At 35.7% G+C, this 17,847-nt stretch overlaps 1 protein-coding gene across 2 annotated transcripts in view; it reads right to left on the reverse strand.

The window, feature by feature from the left end:
- The window catches only part of IFT57 (intraflagellar transport 57), a 59,312-nt gene extending 42,898 nt beyond the window's left edge, over positions 1 to 16,414 (reverse strand). Inside the window, exons 1-5 of one of the 2 annotated variants that reach the window (XM_003798197.3) lie at positions 16,048 to 16,414; positions 13,408 to 13,570; positions 12,531 to 12,649; positions 7,117 to 7,207; positions 673 to 741 (exon numbers count right to left, since the gene is read on the reverse strand). In XM_003798197.3, the coding sequence (XP_003798245.1) occupies positions 673 to 741; positions 7,117 to 7,207; positions 12,531 to 12,649; positions 13,408 to 13,570; positions 16,048 to 16,259 (654 nt within the window). In that variant the 5' untranslated portion in view covers positions 16,260 to 16,414. Of the gene's footprint in view, positions 1 to 672; positions 742 to 7,116; positions 7,208 to 12,530; positions 12,650 to 13,407; positions 13,571 to 15,870; positions 15,935 to 16,047 lie in introns of those variants that run through there. The other variant, XM_023518206.1, reaches the window with a different exon arrangement.
- Between the last annotated feature and the right edge of the window lie 1,433 nt (positions 16,415 to 17,847).

Consider the following 17,847-nt stretch of genomic DNA (forward strand, 5'->3'; position numbering starts at 1 on the left):
TTCATGATATGAAATCAAAACTAGATCCAAAATTGTTTTGAAGATTCAGGGGAAAAAAAGGGACAAATAAAAATATTATATTGTGTATGTACTTTTTGAGTGTGCAATAGTTACATACTTTATTGAAATATATTAAATACATATAGAAAAATGCAAAATATGTACATTTGAAATATCTCATTGGGTATGTATTTTTTATAGATTGCATTTATTTCTATAAAACACAGCAGAAAGCTGACTTAGAGCAATGTCTGATTACCTATGCATACATCAGTCTTAATATAATCCATTTATTTCAAAGAATTACAATTTAAATATTTTTTTATAATCAAGATCATTCAATCCTGGTCTATTATAATGGAAAACAGCATGAAATAGAATAATTAATGTCTTTCCATAATAAAAAAATGCTACCAGGCAAATTATTTTCAGTTTGCATGAGAAGCACTATGTTGATTTTCTATGGTATAGACAGGAAGATGTTTGACTTGCTTCTCTGGATTTTATATTTGCTATAATTATAACATTTTATATATAGGAAAGCAATTTTGAGAGCTACTTTTCAAATAGCATGCAAAACAATGGCCGAGCCTGGTTTCTACTCATTTAAATTTCCAGCAGAACACGTACACTGATTGCTTGTTGGTCCTGCGTGCATCCCATGAAACTTACCAAGCGATATGTCTGGGCCTTTAAAACATTGAGATCAAGAAAGTTTTCTTCATTATCCGTCTCCTCTTCCTTAGGAAAATGAACAAAATTTAAAAATAATTATAAATTATAATTTACAAAATACATTTTCAGCTTTTGTACACATAATAAATATACTGAATGTACTGGACGTGGTGGCTCACACCTATAATCCTAGCACTCTGGAAGGCCAAGGCAGGTGGATTGCTTGAGCTCAGGAGTTCCAGATCAGCCTGAGCAAGAGCAAGACACTGTCTCTACTAAAAATGGAAAAACTAGCCAGGCGTAGTGGCACCAGTGTATAGTCCCAGCTACTCAGGAGATTGAGGCAAGAGGATTGGTCAAGCCCATCAGATTGAAGTTGCTGTGAGCTATGATGTCATAGCACTCTACCCAGGGCAACAGAATGAGACTCTGTCTCCAAAAATAAATAAATACATACATACGTATGTATGTACATATGTACATACATAAAATAAAAATCTAGTGAATGCATGCATAAAGTAAGGTGTACTATTAACAACTCATCTGATTTTTGAAGTTTTGAAGGTACCACTTAAATAGGACCTTTTTTGCAGTTACTGAAGGAAAAAATAAAAAGGAGAAGAAGAATGGGAAGGAAAGAAGCCATTGTAGATAAACACGAAAACAGGATTGGCAAAAGCCCCAAATGAAATGAGTCGAGTCTAAGCAACACAACTGAAATGGATAAAATGAGAGATTAGAGACACAGAATATTCTCACTTACTCCAAAGACCAATCACATTGACGTGTATTTTTGACATCTCATACCATATGCTCTAGCTTGATAAGGTAATGGTTATCAGTAGTGCTTGGCCCCTGGCCCTTGATCTATTTAAAAGGATAGTTCAAGTGGATTCCAAGCTAGTCCAATCTGCAGACCAGCTGGTTATAGGGGTTAGGGGCAAGAAGTGACCCTTTGAGAGGAAACCCTCTATTCAATACACATTAAATATGGAGTGTGGGCAGGTTCTGTGAACATATAGGACAAAACACGAACTCCCCTTTTCTTTAAACGTCTTTGTGGTGACATGGCAAAATGAAATAAATTTGACGAATTATTTTGATCTTAAGGACACAGTAATAAAGCCAATGGAACTTGGTGCTCAAGTCGCATGATCTTACAAAGAAAAAAACAAATCAATAAGTGAATGCTAGGCAGTGCCTGTGGCTCAGTGGGTAGGGTGGCAGCCCCATATACCAAGGGTGGCAGGTTCAAACCTGGCCCTGTCTAAACTGCAATGAAAAATAGCCGGGCACTGAGGTGGGCACCTGTAGTCCCAGCTACTGGGGAGTCTGAGGCAAGAGAATAGCCTAAACCCAGGAGTTAGAGGTTGCTGTGAGCTGTGTGATGCCATGGCACTCTACTGAGGGCGATAAAGTGAGACTCTGTTTCTACCAAAAAAAAAAAAAAAAAAAAAAAGTGAACGCTTACTGGTGAACACTTCTATATGTACAATTGTATAAAGTCGCAGTTGTAGATTTCAAAGAAATCCTATCTTCAAGAATTTAGAAACTGATAAAACATGTGCTTCTAAAACCAGCAGCATCTGCCTCACCTGGGAACTCATTAGACTATAAATTCTGAGGCTCTATCAGAGATCTATCTCCTCCGAAATTCTGGAGATAGGGCCACTAAAGTATGATAAGAGAACTATGCTAAACTTTTAAGAACTGGAAAGATTTTAGTAAAATATGAAATAATGTAAATGTAGAGTCTGTACACTCAAGTGACATTTACTTTTTTAGGGGGAGGGTAATGGAGTACAGAGGTATGACGAAACTGATCTGTTAAAATGGTCTACTTAACAACCAGAGTAAATGACTGACATGCCAATTACTTGATGCCCATAGAAGAAGAGACACATTTATACAGCTTTTACAATAACCTGATCAGTACTATTTATATAGGCAATCAATAAATACTTACTGAATTACACTGGATTAAACACCATTAGGTAAAAAGCTTTAATAGTAGCTACTATTAATAAATGAATCAGTATCAAATATCCTCCCATAGTCAGGATTCACAAGTTCAGGAATTAAGGGGTAGAAATGGGAGTTACCACTTGCTATTATCCCTTAGCCCACTAGCTGAATTGTTGCTTCCTCTTCCTATGATCTTATGCTCTGCTGGCCTACAGATCTTAGTTCCAAAAGGAGAAATGTTTCCAACAGGAGATATAATGATCCTACTGAACTGGAATGTAAGACTGCCACCTGGCCACTTGAAACTCTTCATACCTCTGAATCAATAGGCAAAAAAAGACAGTTAATGAACTGGCTGGCATGATCCTGATTGAACTGCTATTCCACAACAGATGTAGGGAAGAGTTATGTCTGGAATACAAAAGATCTTTTAAGGTGTCTCTTAGTATTATCATGCCCAGTGGTTAAGGTCAACAAAATCTATAATAACTTAATCCAGGCAGAACTACTAATGGCCCAGATCCTTCAGGAATAAAAGTTGGGCCACTTCACCAGGTTAAAAACCACAACTAGTTGTGGTGCTTGCTGAAGGTAAAGAGAAAACAGAATGAGTAGGAAAGTCACAAATACCAGCTACAGGGAGGAGGGGAGGGATAAAAATCCTACCCAATGGGCACAATGAATGCTATTCGGGTGATGGGCACACTAAAAGACCTGAGTCAAGCATTACAAAAGCTATCCATGTAAGAAAAACATTTGTATCCCCTTAATAGTTTGAAAGAAATAAATTTATTCCAGCTACAAACATGTGGCCAGTTACAGAAATGATGGTATCTGTCACGAGTATTTACTTCTTATTTTGGTATGAATATATTTGTATGCTAATGTTTTTGTTTACTTCCCTTCCATATTCCCTTGGCATGTAACTTCAGATGTACTAACTTCATGTTATAGTATTTGAGTACTATTATGTTTTGCATTATAGTATTTAAGTTACAGGATATCAAGGTGAAGAGTAAATCTCTCTCAAAGACATACAGAATAGTTATATTGTTTTAGGTGGAATTATGACCTTGTTATTGTCTTTATTTGGAGAGTATGGTTTAACATGATGTGTATGACTGCAAACATGACAAGGAGTGAACCTGTGATGGTTAATTTTATGTGGCAACTTGACTGGGTCATGGGATGCCAGATATTTGATTACACATTATTCACAGTATGTAAGGGTATTTCTGGATAAGATAAATGATTGAATTGGTATGCTAAATAAAGATTTGCCCTCCCCAATGAGGATAGACCTTGTTTAATGTGTTAAAGGCCTAACAGAACAAAAAGGCTGAATAAGAGAAAATTTACTCCCTGCCTGTTTTCAAACTGGGACATTGGTCTTCCCTTCAATGTGGACTGAAATCTACATGATCAGCTCAGCTCTTCTGCTTGCCAGGCCTTCAGGCTCAAACTGGAACTCTACCATAAGCTCTCCTGGGTCTCCAGCTTAAAAATTTCTCAGCCTCCATAACAACGTAAGTTAATTTCTTACAATAAGACTCTTTCTGTATAAATGTGTATATGTGTGTATGTGTGTGTGTATTTCCTATTGGTTTCATTTCTCTGACGAACCCAAGTCAATACACAGAAAAAGAATTTAAGTTACTAAATATTATTAAGAGTATTCAGAAGGAATTCAAATGTAAATAGGGTTACAAATAGTTTAATTTTAAAAAAACTAATAGGATAAATTAAAAATCTAATCTCAATAATTTAGAAGGCACTCAACAATTTTCTACCAGTTCTTTGCCTGATAGGTACCTTCTTAATTCTCTTATTGCCAATTACTAAGGACATGATTATACACACATATAGCAAGTAAGAAAATTCTGTGTCATACCAATATTCTTTTTTATAATTATCAATATATCTTCTCTTGAGATGGCCAGTCTAAAACTAGTTTCTAGAATCTAGATAACTGTAGCAGAACTCTGTCAGAAATGATCTTTACCATCCTTGAGCAATCCCACAAACTCTGGCAAAAGGATCAAATAATCTCTCAAAGGCTTCTTGACAGTGAACCAGTTCTCCTTAGCAAGAATAGAAGAGAAGGACCCATAAAATAATATGATGACCATAAGGAAGAAAAGAAAGAAAAAAATTCAAGACACATGATACAAGGGAATGAAGAGCCTCAGAAGCAACCCCTTTGAAGAAAGCTTTCTTGGTTTTATAATAGATCTTTATCTCATGGGTAGAAAGAAATATGTGAAGAGAGCTGCTTTCTAGTATATTTCTCGAAATTTACACTCCTGGTAATGTTGCTTTGAACTTTAAAGGGTTTCTAGAAAAAAATTAGCTATAATTTTTAAAAGTTAAACAACAATGTGCTGAAAGATGGACTTTGTGGTCAAATATTTAATGAACACCTGCTGATGCACAATAAGCTAGAGATAGAACACTAAGCAAAATTAGACATGGTTTTTCCTCTCAGATTTTTTTTTCTACTGACTAGTAGGTTTTTCTTTCTTCCCTTGACTAGAGTTTTGAGTTATATGTCCTCAAAGTTAAATGTTGATATACTAGGACCAAGTATTTAACAAACTATTAACTACTATTAAATAGTTATTAAGACAAGATGAGGTAAATAACTGAGCAGAAAAATGAAATATGTGAGAAATTAATATCTAATCTTGAATGGAAAGATTCCACAAAGAATAAAGTCTAAACTGTTTAAAATGTCCAACATAGTACAGAATGAATGAATATGCATATATTCTTGCTTTGACTTTTTAAATTTATGACATTAAAAAAAGATATCTTTTAAAAATGACGATTTTTACAATGATGGTATTTTTCCTTCTGCAAATAACAGTCTTTTTATACATATGGTTAAAAATGTCTATACTACTGATAAAATACATGTTAAAGACTTTGAAACTACAAAAAAGCATAGAAAAGAATCGTGCATAGTCCTACCTATATATAACAATGTTAATATATTGATATATTTTTTCTTTTATTAACATTTTTATATAGTTGAGATCATCATGAGAAAATGTGGAAACCTTTTCTCAAATAGTTTTATAGCATAAAGTATGGTACAAGTCATCATTCCCATGTCAATAACGTTTCTTTATAAAAAATTTTTAACGGCTACACAATGTTCCATTTGTATATGGTCTAATTTAATTAATGGATATTTTCCAAAATGTGTTGTTAAATAATGCAGTGATTAACACCTCTGTAGCATATACTAACTTAAATAGTACACCTAAATTACTCAAATAACATCTATTAATTTCAACTAACAACTATTATCTATTGATTTAAAAAATATCTAAAAAATTTAATTGGTTTATGATGATAAGATACAATTGCCCTTTGAACATGGGTTTGAACTGCACAGGTCCACTTATGCACAGATTTTCTCTCGCGTCTGCCACCTCTGAGACAGCAAGACCAACAACCCTCTTGCTATCTCTTGCTGTTCTTTCTCCTCCTCAGCCTATTCATTGTAAAGGATAAAGAACTTCACAATAATCTACTTAATCTACTTTCACTTGATGAATAGTGAATATAATTATCTTCCTAATTATTGCTTTCTCTCCTCTCTAGCTTACTATATCATAAGAATACAGTATATAATATGTATAATACATAAAATAAGTGTTAATCAATTGTTTATATTATCAGCAAGGTTTCCAGTCAATAGGTTGTTAGTAGTTAACTTTTGAAGCAGCCCAAAGTTATATAAGGATCATCAACTATGTGGGGGCCAGCAGCCTAACCACCATGTTGTTCAAGGGCCAGCTTTACACTGTGAGGTTTTTTCCTACCATTTGTTTCAGATAACTTGTATACTTTCTAAACTACCAGAGTCAATCCATTCCTAGGGCTGAGAATTAACTTGAGAAAAAGTTCTTTGCTTCTGTCATCTTAATAGTCTAATACATTTGTAGAAACTTCACACCTACAGATAGGATGTTAATGGGAAAAGGTACAAGGCCTGCCAAACAACTTAAAAATGGTGGTGATTTAAAAGCATTTTAAAAACACTCCTGCATGGTAGTGCTCATTCTAATTTGATACACATAAAGGAATTCCTTAGAAATGAATAGTATTCTTATGAAACAGAATGTATTAATACTAAATTCTATTGTTTTGTTCTAAATTCTTTATGAGTCATGGCCTATTTAAGATCATGAATAGTTGTTAAAAAAATATTTACTCACATAATTAGGGGTATATTATTTCCTCTACTAGTAAGAACCTCTGCTAAAATTCAGACCTCAATCATTAGAGAACATAAAAATTAACATAACCAAAGGTCTAAATGATTGATACTTGGCACTGTATTTAAAAGTATTTCTTCTCTAGAAACAATGAAATAAAATATTGCAGAAAATGGAAGTCTGGGAAAATTAACAGATGGGAAAGGAATACAGAGGTCAAAAAGAACAGAAAGTTTAGCTACACACATACCACAAATTCTTCATCTACTTTATTTAATGTTAATTCTGCATCATCTTCTGGAACAATTTCTTCTTCTAATTCTTCCACGGGGTATGATGGCCTAAAATAGTAACACTTAATATGAGATGAGAGTTGTAAAAAATACTGTAGTAAGACAAAAAGGTATAATGCAAATATCAAAGTTCACCTGTACACCAGATTTTGTCCTTTTTTACCCCCTATAATCACTGTTACATGTAAATGTTTCATGTATTCTTCCTACAATTTTCTATGTATAAAAGCCAAAGTGTTTATCTCTAGACTGAAAGAATAAATTTATGAGAATGAGATGACACTATGCATGCTATTATCTAATTCACTCTCCTCACCAATTTCCACATTTAAGTACATTTCTTTTTTATATACCATATATATTTTACTGTATCCTGTTGAACAGAAATACCATAATTAACACGAGAGCCTATGACTGAATTGAGATTTCTGACTTTTTGCTCATTAATACTTAATACTACAAAGATCATCCTTGTACATTTAGAATTACATATTATTTAGAATAGATTTTCAAGTGAAATGGTTAAGTAGTCAACTTTGTACTTGTTATTGTTTTGCTATTCAGTGCCAAAGTTGGCTTCTAAAATGTTACCCTGAGTTAGACTCCCAACAACAGTGAAAGACAGTGTGATTCCATTTCCATACTTTCATCAACATGATATACACCTTTAATCTTTACCAAGTATGTGAAAAAAATTTCATTCTTGTTTTAATTGCATTTCTTTCACATGACAGTAACTGAACAACTTTTCATGTTTTAATTGGTTATTTGTCCTTCTTTTTCAGTGAAATGCCTATTTATGTCCTCTGTCCTTTGTCTTTTTGTATATTAAGAAAATTAATGCTATAGGCCAGGGATGGTGGCTCACACCTGGAATCCTAGCACTTTGAGTGGCCAAGGCAGGCAGACTGCTTGAGCTCTGGAGTTTGAGACCAGCCTAGCTAGAGTGAGACCCTGTTTCTACTAAAAAATTAATTAAAATAAAATAAAAATTAGCTGGGCAGGTACAGCCCCATCTACTCAGGAGGCTGAGGCTACAGGATTGCTTTAGCCCTAGAGTTTGAGGTTGCTGTGAGCTATGACGCCATGGCACTCTACCTAGGATGACAGAATGAGACTCTGTCTCAAAAACAAGAAAGAAAGAAGGAAGAAAGGAAGGAAGGAAGGAAGAAAGGAAGGAAGGAATAAAGGAAGGAAGGAAGGAAAATTAATGCTTTGTTTAATTTGTGTTAAAAAATTATTATTTATAATCTTGGATATTCAAGATTGTTACAGTTCTTATTAGATAGACTTGGCAACATTTTCTTGCACAGAGCCTTGCTTTAATGTCACATATATAAAGCTTTCCCTTATATCACACCCTTTAAACTCTTCTGGTCAATTTTAGCATATCTATAGTCTCATTTTTCACATTTACATCTTTGATCAATCTGAGTTTATTTTGATAAAGGTAGTAAGGTGGAGTCTAGCTTTCTTATTTCCAAAATCTAATTAGTGCTCCCAATACTAAGTATTGAGCAATCATTTCTCCATCATAGTAAGTATTTCCCATATTAGAAAATAAGCATATTTGTGTTTATTCATGAAAGCTTATTTTAAAGTCCCAAACCTCAGACATATTAACAAAATACCAAAAAAAAAAAAAAAAAAAAAACACTGAATATTATGGAAAATGTTGTGAGCCAAAGCAATCAAAGATGAAGTTTCTAATCTTCCATTATTCAGAATTAGATATCTGAAAAGCAATGTTTTCCTAGGATTTGTTCTGGAATATTTAGATATATATAAAATAATCATCAATAAATACATACCTTCTACAGAATTTATATATTACATGGCTGATAATATTCTCTAATGTTTATTACTTCTCAACTCTTCTCTTTATTCCCTATTTATATATACTCCTTGTATATTATCCAAGTCACAATCTCTTTAATAAATGGTGCTGAGAAAATTGGATAGCCACATGTAGTAGAAAGAAACTAGATCCCTATTTCTTACCAATTACAAAAATCAACTCATAATGAACAAAAGACTTAAATATGTATCTTAAAACTATTAGAGGAAAACACAGAGAAAATACTTTATGATATACCATGTTTCCCTGAAAATAAGACCTACTCAAAAAATAAGCCCTAGCAGGATTTCTATGCATTTGTTAAATATAAGTCCTACTCTGATAATAAGATCTAGTGATAGGCATGGCTATGCAGATAGCCATGCCATGCATTTTGGCGCAAAGAGGAAGACATCCCTTGAAAATAAGCCCTAGTGTGTCTTCTTGAAAAAAAAAAAATATAAGACAGTGTCTTATTTTCGGGGAAACACAGTAGGTCTGAGCAAGGATTTTTTTGGATAAGATCTCAAAAGCACAAGCAACAAAAACAAAAATAGACAAGTGAGATTATGTCAAACAAAAAATCCTTTGTATAGCAAAGGAAACAGAGTTGAATAAACAACCTAAGGAATGGGAAAAAATATCTACAAACTATGCATATGATAAGAGGTTAATATCCAGAATATATAAATATAAAGAATTCAAACAACTCAACAGTAACAGAAAAAAATCAGTTAAATGGACATATGACCCAAATAGACATTTCTCAAAAAAAGACAAGTGACCAAATATATAACAACATGCTAAGCATTACTAATCATCATGGAAATGCAGTATTACCAAAAAGACAAAAAAATGACAAATGCTGGCACAGATGTGGAAAGATGGGGACTTACACAATGCTGGTGGGAATGTAAATTAGTAGAACCACTTGGAAAACAGTACTGAGGTTCCTCAAAAACAAACAAACAAAAAACCACAACTACCATATGATCCACCAGTCCCACTACTAGGTAGATATACAAAGGGAATGAAATCATGTTGAAGACATAATTTGCACTGCCATATTTACTGGAGCACTATTAACAATAGCCAAGACATGGAATCAACTTAAGTGCTCAACAGATGAATGGATAAAGAAAATGTGGTCTCTATATAAGGTGGCCATAAAGTTCATGTGCAATTAAAAATTGCACACTATTTTAAATTGTACATAAAGTACACCCACACAAAAAAGGGAATACTATTTCACCCAGGAAAAAAAAAAAGAAAATCCTATCATTTATGTCAACATGGATAAGCCTGGAGAGACATTATGTCAAGTGAAGTAAGCCAGGCACAGAAAGATGAATACTGCACAATCTCACTCATAGACGGAATCTAAAACAGTTGATCTTACAGAAGTAGAGAGTGGGATAGTGGCTACTATAGTGGTTACCAGAAGCTTAGAAGGAGGGGGTTGGAGAGAGGTTGGTAAATGGGTTAAAAGCTACAGTTAGATAAAAGGAATAAACTTTAGTGTTCCATCGCATAGTAGGTCACTACGGTTAACAATAATATATAGTATATTTCAAAAAAGCTAGAAGGATTTTGACTGTTCTCACCATAAAGAAATGACAAATGTATGAGGTAATAGATATGCCAATTATCCTAATCTGATCATTACATAAAACATCATGTTGTACCCTATAAATATGTACATTATGTATCAATTAACAATAAGATAAAACTTAAAAAAATAAGTTACCCAAGTCATAATACATGGACTAGGAATCAGATATGCCTAGAAACAAAGGAAATGCGAAATAGAATAGAGGCTAAAACACTGCATAATTGCTTCTGGTGAATTTAGAATCTCTTGGGCTATAGATGTAGTAATGCTCAGCACCTGTAGCTCAGCGGCTAGGACGCCAGCCACAGACATGGGAGCTGGCGGCTTTGAATCCAGCCTGGGCCTTCCAAACACAACCACAACATAGCCCTGCATTGTGTGTGTGGGGGGGGTGCCTGTAGTCCCAGCTACTTGGGAGGCTGAGGAAAGAGAATTGCTTAAGCCCAAGAGTTTGAGGTTGCTGTGAGCTATGACACCATGGCACTCTACCGAGGGCAACATGATAAGACTCTGTCTCAAAACAAAAAAAAAAAGCCAAATAAGGCACCACATTTCAGAACTTATCTTTCTTTTCTTAAAATAGAATGAACTAATATGAATTATGTAATCATTTTTTTATATTGTACTAAACAGCAATGTTTGGATTGAATATATGAGATTGTCACTTTTAGTTTAAAAATAGATAAATATCAGTAATTTTATATGGTTCGACCCAATGATAAACAAAGTGAAGGAACTTAATAGGGAGTAGATTACACCTGAAAGAATATAATTTAACATAAAATATTAACAGGGAATAATTTATACATCTTTCTATAGAAGCTAGTGCTAATCCAAAAAAAAAAAAAAAAAAAAACTGGGCTGGGAGTAGTGGCTCACACCTTTAAACCTACCACTCTGGGAGGCTGAGGCGAGTGGATTTCCTGAGCTCACAGGTTAAAGACCACCCTGAGCAAGAGCGAGATCCTATCTCTAAAAATAACCAGGCATTGTGGCAGGTGCCTATAGTCCCAGCTACTCGGGAGGCTGAGGCAAGAGAAGCACTTTAAGCCCAAGAGTTCAAGGTTGCTGTGAGCTATGATGACATGGCATTCTACTGAGGGTGCCAAAGTGAGACCCTGTCTCAAAAACCAAAAAACCTGTTTGCTCATGTTTTCATGTTTTATACCTGCAAAACACCTTCCACATTCTAAATACCAATCCTCAAAGACCAAATTTATATTTTTATAATTATAACCTACTTTGAGTTTCTGAATTTTATTTCTTCATCTATATGCCCAGTATTTATTGAGCATCTATTATATACAAGTGCTGTGCTAAGTACCACAGAAGATATACAAAGATTTCGTGATTTAGCAAGAAAGCCAGACCAGTAAGTAAAGAATTTTAACCAAGGACAAATAAAACATAATAGAAATGTAAACAAGGCACTGTTAGGTCGGAGACAGAAGCAACGAACAATGTCTAAGAGAGTGTCAGGTGACTTCTTCAGTATTATTCTTACCCAGTCACTACAAGCAAAGGAGAAAATTCCATTTAAAGTACCATATTATTTCCATGTTGTCCTTGAATCAGTAGCTATCAGTTACATTCATGTCTATACTATGCCTCTGTATAGAAATACATGCACAAGGAAACGTACATTTTCCTAAATTGACAAAGAAAGATACATAGTCACAGTTAAACCTTTAATATAATTAAATATTTGAACAGGGAAAGGGCATAATATGTAACACATTGCTGCAGATCTGGTTTTGTGGACAGACATTACAATTTTGTCTACACTAGCGTTTTTTAATTACTTGTGGCATTTTCAGTTTAGAACAGTCGAGAGGAAATAATTCTTATCAGTTCAATTAGACAGCTATGTACCCTCAGGACTATACACATAAAATTACTATTACCAGTTGGGTAATTTTTACCTTTTCCAGGCGAAACCAATGTATTTCAATGCTTCTTCAGCTAAACAATCAAGAACATAACATACATGTTCTCCATAACCTGACTTTAATTTTGAAGGAGGAAAATCTGCAGTTCTCCCCTAAAAAACAAAAGATAAACAGATATTATTTGTTAGTTATATTCCAAATGTCAAAATATTATAAGCAAAGAAGATGTACCACTTTTTCATTTTGCAAATGACTTAAAATAACTATAATTACACTGCTCCTTAGAAATCCATCTCGTCTTTTTAATCGATACACAAAAAACTAAAAGAAAATAAATATTTCATTGTTAAAGTGACCAAATTAAAAAGCAACAACTTAATAGCAGCAGAACAAACTATTGATCTTATTGAGGTGAAAAAAGTCAATAAAACCACTAGCTTGGTTAAAACAAATATGGAAAGGACAGAGTCATTCACTTGTCAAGAATTAATAACATGCATGCCAAAAATGTCTTACTGCCTGTCCCCAGGAAAAATCAGAAATGAAAAGTACAATTGTCATCATGGTCTATTAAATCAAAGTTCTCTTTCAAAATGCAAAGTGTTTTGACTTCACAGTATTATCATTTTTTAGAACAAGAACTAACCACTCATAAATTTACTTTTGAGACATATCAAGATTAAGAAAAATATTACTTTGGGCTATAGACTATGTACTGAACATTTTCAGAAGTGACATTAACATCATAATATCAATGATTCTGAGACAGTTTTACCTGAAGATAAGATTTAGATATGCTTTTATGTACATTCACAGGAGTCATCTGAAAGGCTAGCATTTGTCTTAAATTATTAATATTAGAATCTATAACTTGAGAACATGCAGGAAAAAGAGAGGTGTTTACACTTACGAATGACCGAAGCTCAGACAATATATTAGATATTGTTGCATTAGGATCATCATATTCTTGAGGCTGCTCAAACGGATGTCCTGCTTTGTTAAGCAACCAAGCAGCAAGAGTACAAAACATGTAGAACTGTTCTCCAGGGTTAGTAGGCAATGCAAAATAGTGCCTGTTTTAAAATGAGGAAGAAAAGAGGAATGTGAAATGATGTAAAAATTTATAACAACTAATGGAGCCAAGGTTAAAATTGCAAAGAAACTACCCCCCCTCCTCCGTGGCCTTCAAATCAAAAAACTTTAATATTTGACCCTTTGAAGTTTCCAGTTAATCGACACCACTCACATCAACGTTTTTATCAACAAGATTAGACCAGTAGTAATCTATTGTACACAGACTATTAGATCAAAGACCATACACCCAGGAAATGTAGTGCATGATAGAAAACAATGTGGAATTTCTGCTAGAATCATATAAGTATCAAGAATAATTAATCATTACTTTACTAACAAAAATGGTGACTTGAATTAAGACAATCTCATAGTTAAAAAGACCTTAAAGATTATTCACTATGCATTTTCTGTTTCTAACTTATCAGCTATGCAAAACAACTGTTTTCATTTTGGCTGCATATTTGAATCGTCTTAGGAGCTAGTAAATATACTGCTACTTGAGCAAACACTACTTCTTCCCTAATCAATGGGTAAAATTAGAACTTACTTTACTGGGAGTAGAGCCCCAGTATTTCAAAATCCTTCCTAGTTAGTTCTGAGGTGCACCCAAGATTAAGAACCTCTGAGTGTCACATCCTAGCCTAACAAATATTGTTGACTTTTGTTAAATTCCCTACGTTAATAGAAACAGTCCTGTGAAGATTAAACATGATAGGAATAAAACTTGCTAGGAACAACACTTAAGCCAGTTTGATTAAAGATCTTATTTTGCTTTTTAATGTTTAAGTAGTCAATATTTTGTTTACAGTGTATTTACAGCTGTTATAAGCACTGTCTTAAGAGTCTGTAGTCTATTCTTTCATGTTTCTCAAACTTTTTCCTACAGGATATGTGTAAATGTTTTGAAGTTAATAGAAAAATGAGAAAAAAAAAAAAAAGGCCATGAAGTCCTTCCAGGCGTATACTCACAACTCTTTCAAAGCACTTGTCCACCCCAAACTCATTTTTTCCTTATTAGCTGGTAACTCCTTGAGGACAGAGGAATGAATACTGATAGCTACTGCAGACCTACGACAGTGGTTCTCAAATATCAGCATGTATCAGAATCACCTGGAAAACTTGGTAAAACCCCAGACTGCCAGGTCTTACCCCTAGAAATTCTGAAAAAGTAGACCTGGGGAGGGGCCTTAGGAATTTCATTTCTAAGTTCCCAGGATCACACTCTGAAAACCACTGAATAAGGATATCCCCCACACAAGCCCATAATTCAAAGTATTCTGCCAAACTCCTAAGGAAATAAATAGTACAGAGATGATATCAACAGAAGTTCAAGGCCACTTTCTTTTGGCTTGAAAAACATACTTGGAAAAAACTGCATTTTTATTAACATAGAAAACGTTGGGTGTCCATGTCATTCTGACATAATCATTTGAAGTAACAATCCCAGTCCTACCGTTTCTATCATGGATCAAGCAAGAGCTCTTTTTCCTTTACCTTTTTTTTTTTTATTATGAACTAACTTAACATGGACAGTTTATATAAAGCCTACATATCTTTGAAGTTATTGGAAGAGAGCTGATGAATGAGATCAAGACCATCAAGGGAAGTTACTTAAGCTTGGCTGTAGACAATAAGAGAAAGTACTAGAGATTCTTAAAACTAATTGTATCATAGGGAAGAAAAAGTATTAAAGTGAAAAAGAAGTATACAATTTTTATTTATCTGGCTATCACTAAACCATAGCGATTAGGAAAGAAGGTGTCAGCTGTTAATTACCCTCAATAACTAATGGCACTGTCTTCAGGATATTTTGGACTTTTCCCCATTAGAACAAGGGGAGAATTTTAGGTTTTATGATAAGAAGACATTTCCAATAGTTCTCATTTGTCTTTTCCACTTCCCAGTTTCAGGAGTACTGTTACTGCAAAGGCATTTAAGTCTTTTAAACCACAGTAAGTAGTCACAAGTTTACTAACAGCTGATAAAGTGCTCCTCAGCAAGGTCCTAGGTACCCACGGTTGCCAGTTGTACAGTCTGGGTCTCGAAAACAAAATACTAAAAACAGATGTAAATAATGGCATTCATTTCTAGAGATGAGTTTATGGGCGACTTCACACATGTCTACACATTTTCTTGTGTTTTCCTGGCTTTTTTACAGTGAGTATTTTTATTACCTTTACAATCAGAAAATACACAGTTTGTGTTTTGTAGAAGTACATGTGTGTTTTAAAAAATGAGCAAGCTGTCTCCCAGTCCTTTCTGCTGTTCCAAAACTTGTTTACTCTCTCAACAAACATACCCAGTCTAAGCTCTGTGAATTACAGGGTCCTCCGTCGCCGAGTTTGGGATGAAGTGTCCTTCCCTGGCTAGGAAGCCAGAAGTAAGGACTTACCAACACGCGCTCGGCGTTTCCAGCGGGACTGAAGAGGACATCTCCACAGGGCCCCCCCAGGCGCTCGGGGACGAGAGCACCCACCTGGACGGGGGCTTCAGGTTGTTCTTCCGGAGGAGTTCCTCTTCGTAGTGGAGCAGCTTCAGCTTCTCCACCAAGTCCTCCATCACCACGAACATATGGTAGGCCGCGCCAGGCCCCCGCTCCACAACCACCTCTCCGGCCCCTTCGCCTCGGGACCTAGGCACCCCATCCTCCAGGCCGGACGGCGTGACCACTGCCGCGGCGGAAGACATAGCAGAGCAGACAGAAAGGGCCCACCGTGGGCTCGGGCCCACAGACCTCAGCGGCCTAGGCCGCCAAAGCCGCAGCAGCCAGGACCTCCGCGACCCGTAACCAGGCGACAGCGGGACAACCCGTCACCAGGGAAACTAAACTCCGCCTCCTTCCCGCCCTCCATGTTTCTTCCAAATTCCCTCCAACCACAACGGGCTTCCTCGATGACGTCACGCAGGCCTCGTTCTCCGCTGCGGGGGTGTGGCCAGGAGATGGTCCCCGCCCCATAGGGCGTGGCGTCCGGCTCCCGGCTGCTTTCACCTCCTTCGCAGCAGCTTAAAGGCCGGGGGATGGGGGTGGAGGGAAGTGTAGAGGGCTTGAGTCTCCGCCCGCTTGCCTGTTGACTCCTAGCTGGCTGGAGGCTGCTTGGATTTAGTGGTTACAAGGCAGCTGAAGGGACCTTGGGTCAACTTGCAGCAGTTAAAAGATTAAAGGGAGATGAAGAAGCGCAGGTTTGAAGATTACACTAGCCCACTGATATCTTTCTCAAACCTTTCATAGTTGTAAAGATAACCTGGGTCATAGGTTTCACTTTACCTTAGGAGTTCCAACAAAGTGTTTTGTTTTTTAAACTTAATCTTTCTCTCATTAAGCAGTGCTGTACTTAACAGTATAAGTTTTGAGGTACTGTATTACAATGCCTGGCTATGGCCCGAATGCTAGGAAAATGGGTGGGGAAGAATACAGACAGGATAAGTAAAAGCAGCGAAGGGAAAGTATTGTTCTTCTGCAAAATCAAGAATACCAAGCTCACATTCTGCTGCTTAATCTGTTTCCAACCCATTACATGTAGTAAAAAGGGGTACCTTGTTAAATCCAACAAAATAAAGATTATCTTGAAAGGAATTTTCCTGCCGTATAGCTATAAGTGTGGCTAAAGACAGGGTGTTGCTACTATATTCTGCAGCTATTGACCTAGAAAATGCAAGAAGTGGGACATAACTGACCACAGACGCAGCCCAGCTTTACAGTTTTCAAATGGCTTGTGTATCAGGCAATTTTTCTAACAGCGATAAAACATGAGGTAAGTGGTAGAGCCCTGGTGGTCTCCTGGAAGAAGATAACTTAATGTGAGAGTTTGAACACATGTTTATAGTTAGAGTGTGACTGTTAAAGGATCTCTGATCTCTTGTAGCTACCACTAAATAATAAAGAATCACAGTTTTTGACATAAATGAATTTGAAATTCATCTGTAATATCTCTTTGTTAAAATGTGAACAAAGCACACTTTTCATTTTAATCAGTCTTCAATGTTAACTTGTTTCGGATAATAAAAATACCAAAGTGAAAATTTAGAAAGGCAACTGCCATTTTCCATTTAAAGTAGTACATAAAATCATTGATTTGTATAGAAAATAACCTAAAGGCTCGGCGCCTGTGGCTCAAGCGGCTAAGGCGCCAGCCGCATACACCTAAGGTGGCGGGTTCGAATCCAGCCCGGACCCGCCAAACAACAATAATGGCTCCAACCAAAAAATAGCAGGGCATTGTGGCGGGCGCCTGTGGTCCCAGCTACTTGGGAGGCTGAGGCAGGAGACTCTCTTGAG

This window comes from Otolemur garnettii, unplaced genomic scaffold (genome assembly GCF_000181295.1).
Source record: "Otolemur garnettii isolate 467f Iridium unplaced genomic scaffold, OtoGar3 scaffold00131, whole genome shotgun sequence".
NCBI lineage: Eukaryota > Metazoa > Chordata > Mammalia > Primates > Galagidae > Otolemur > Otolemur garnettii.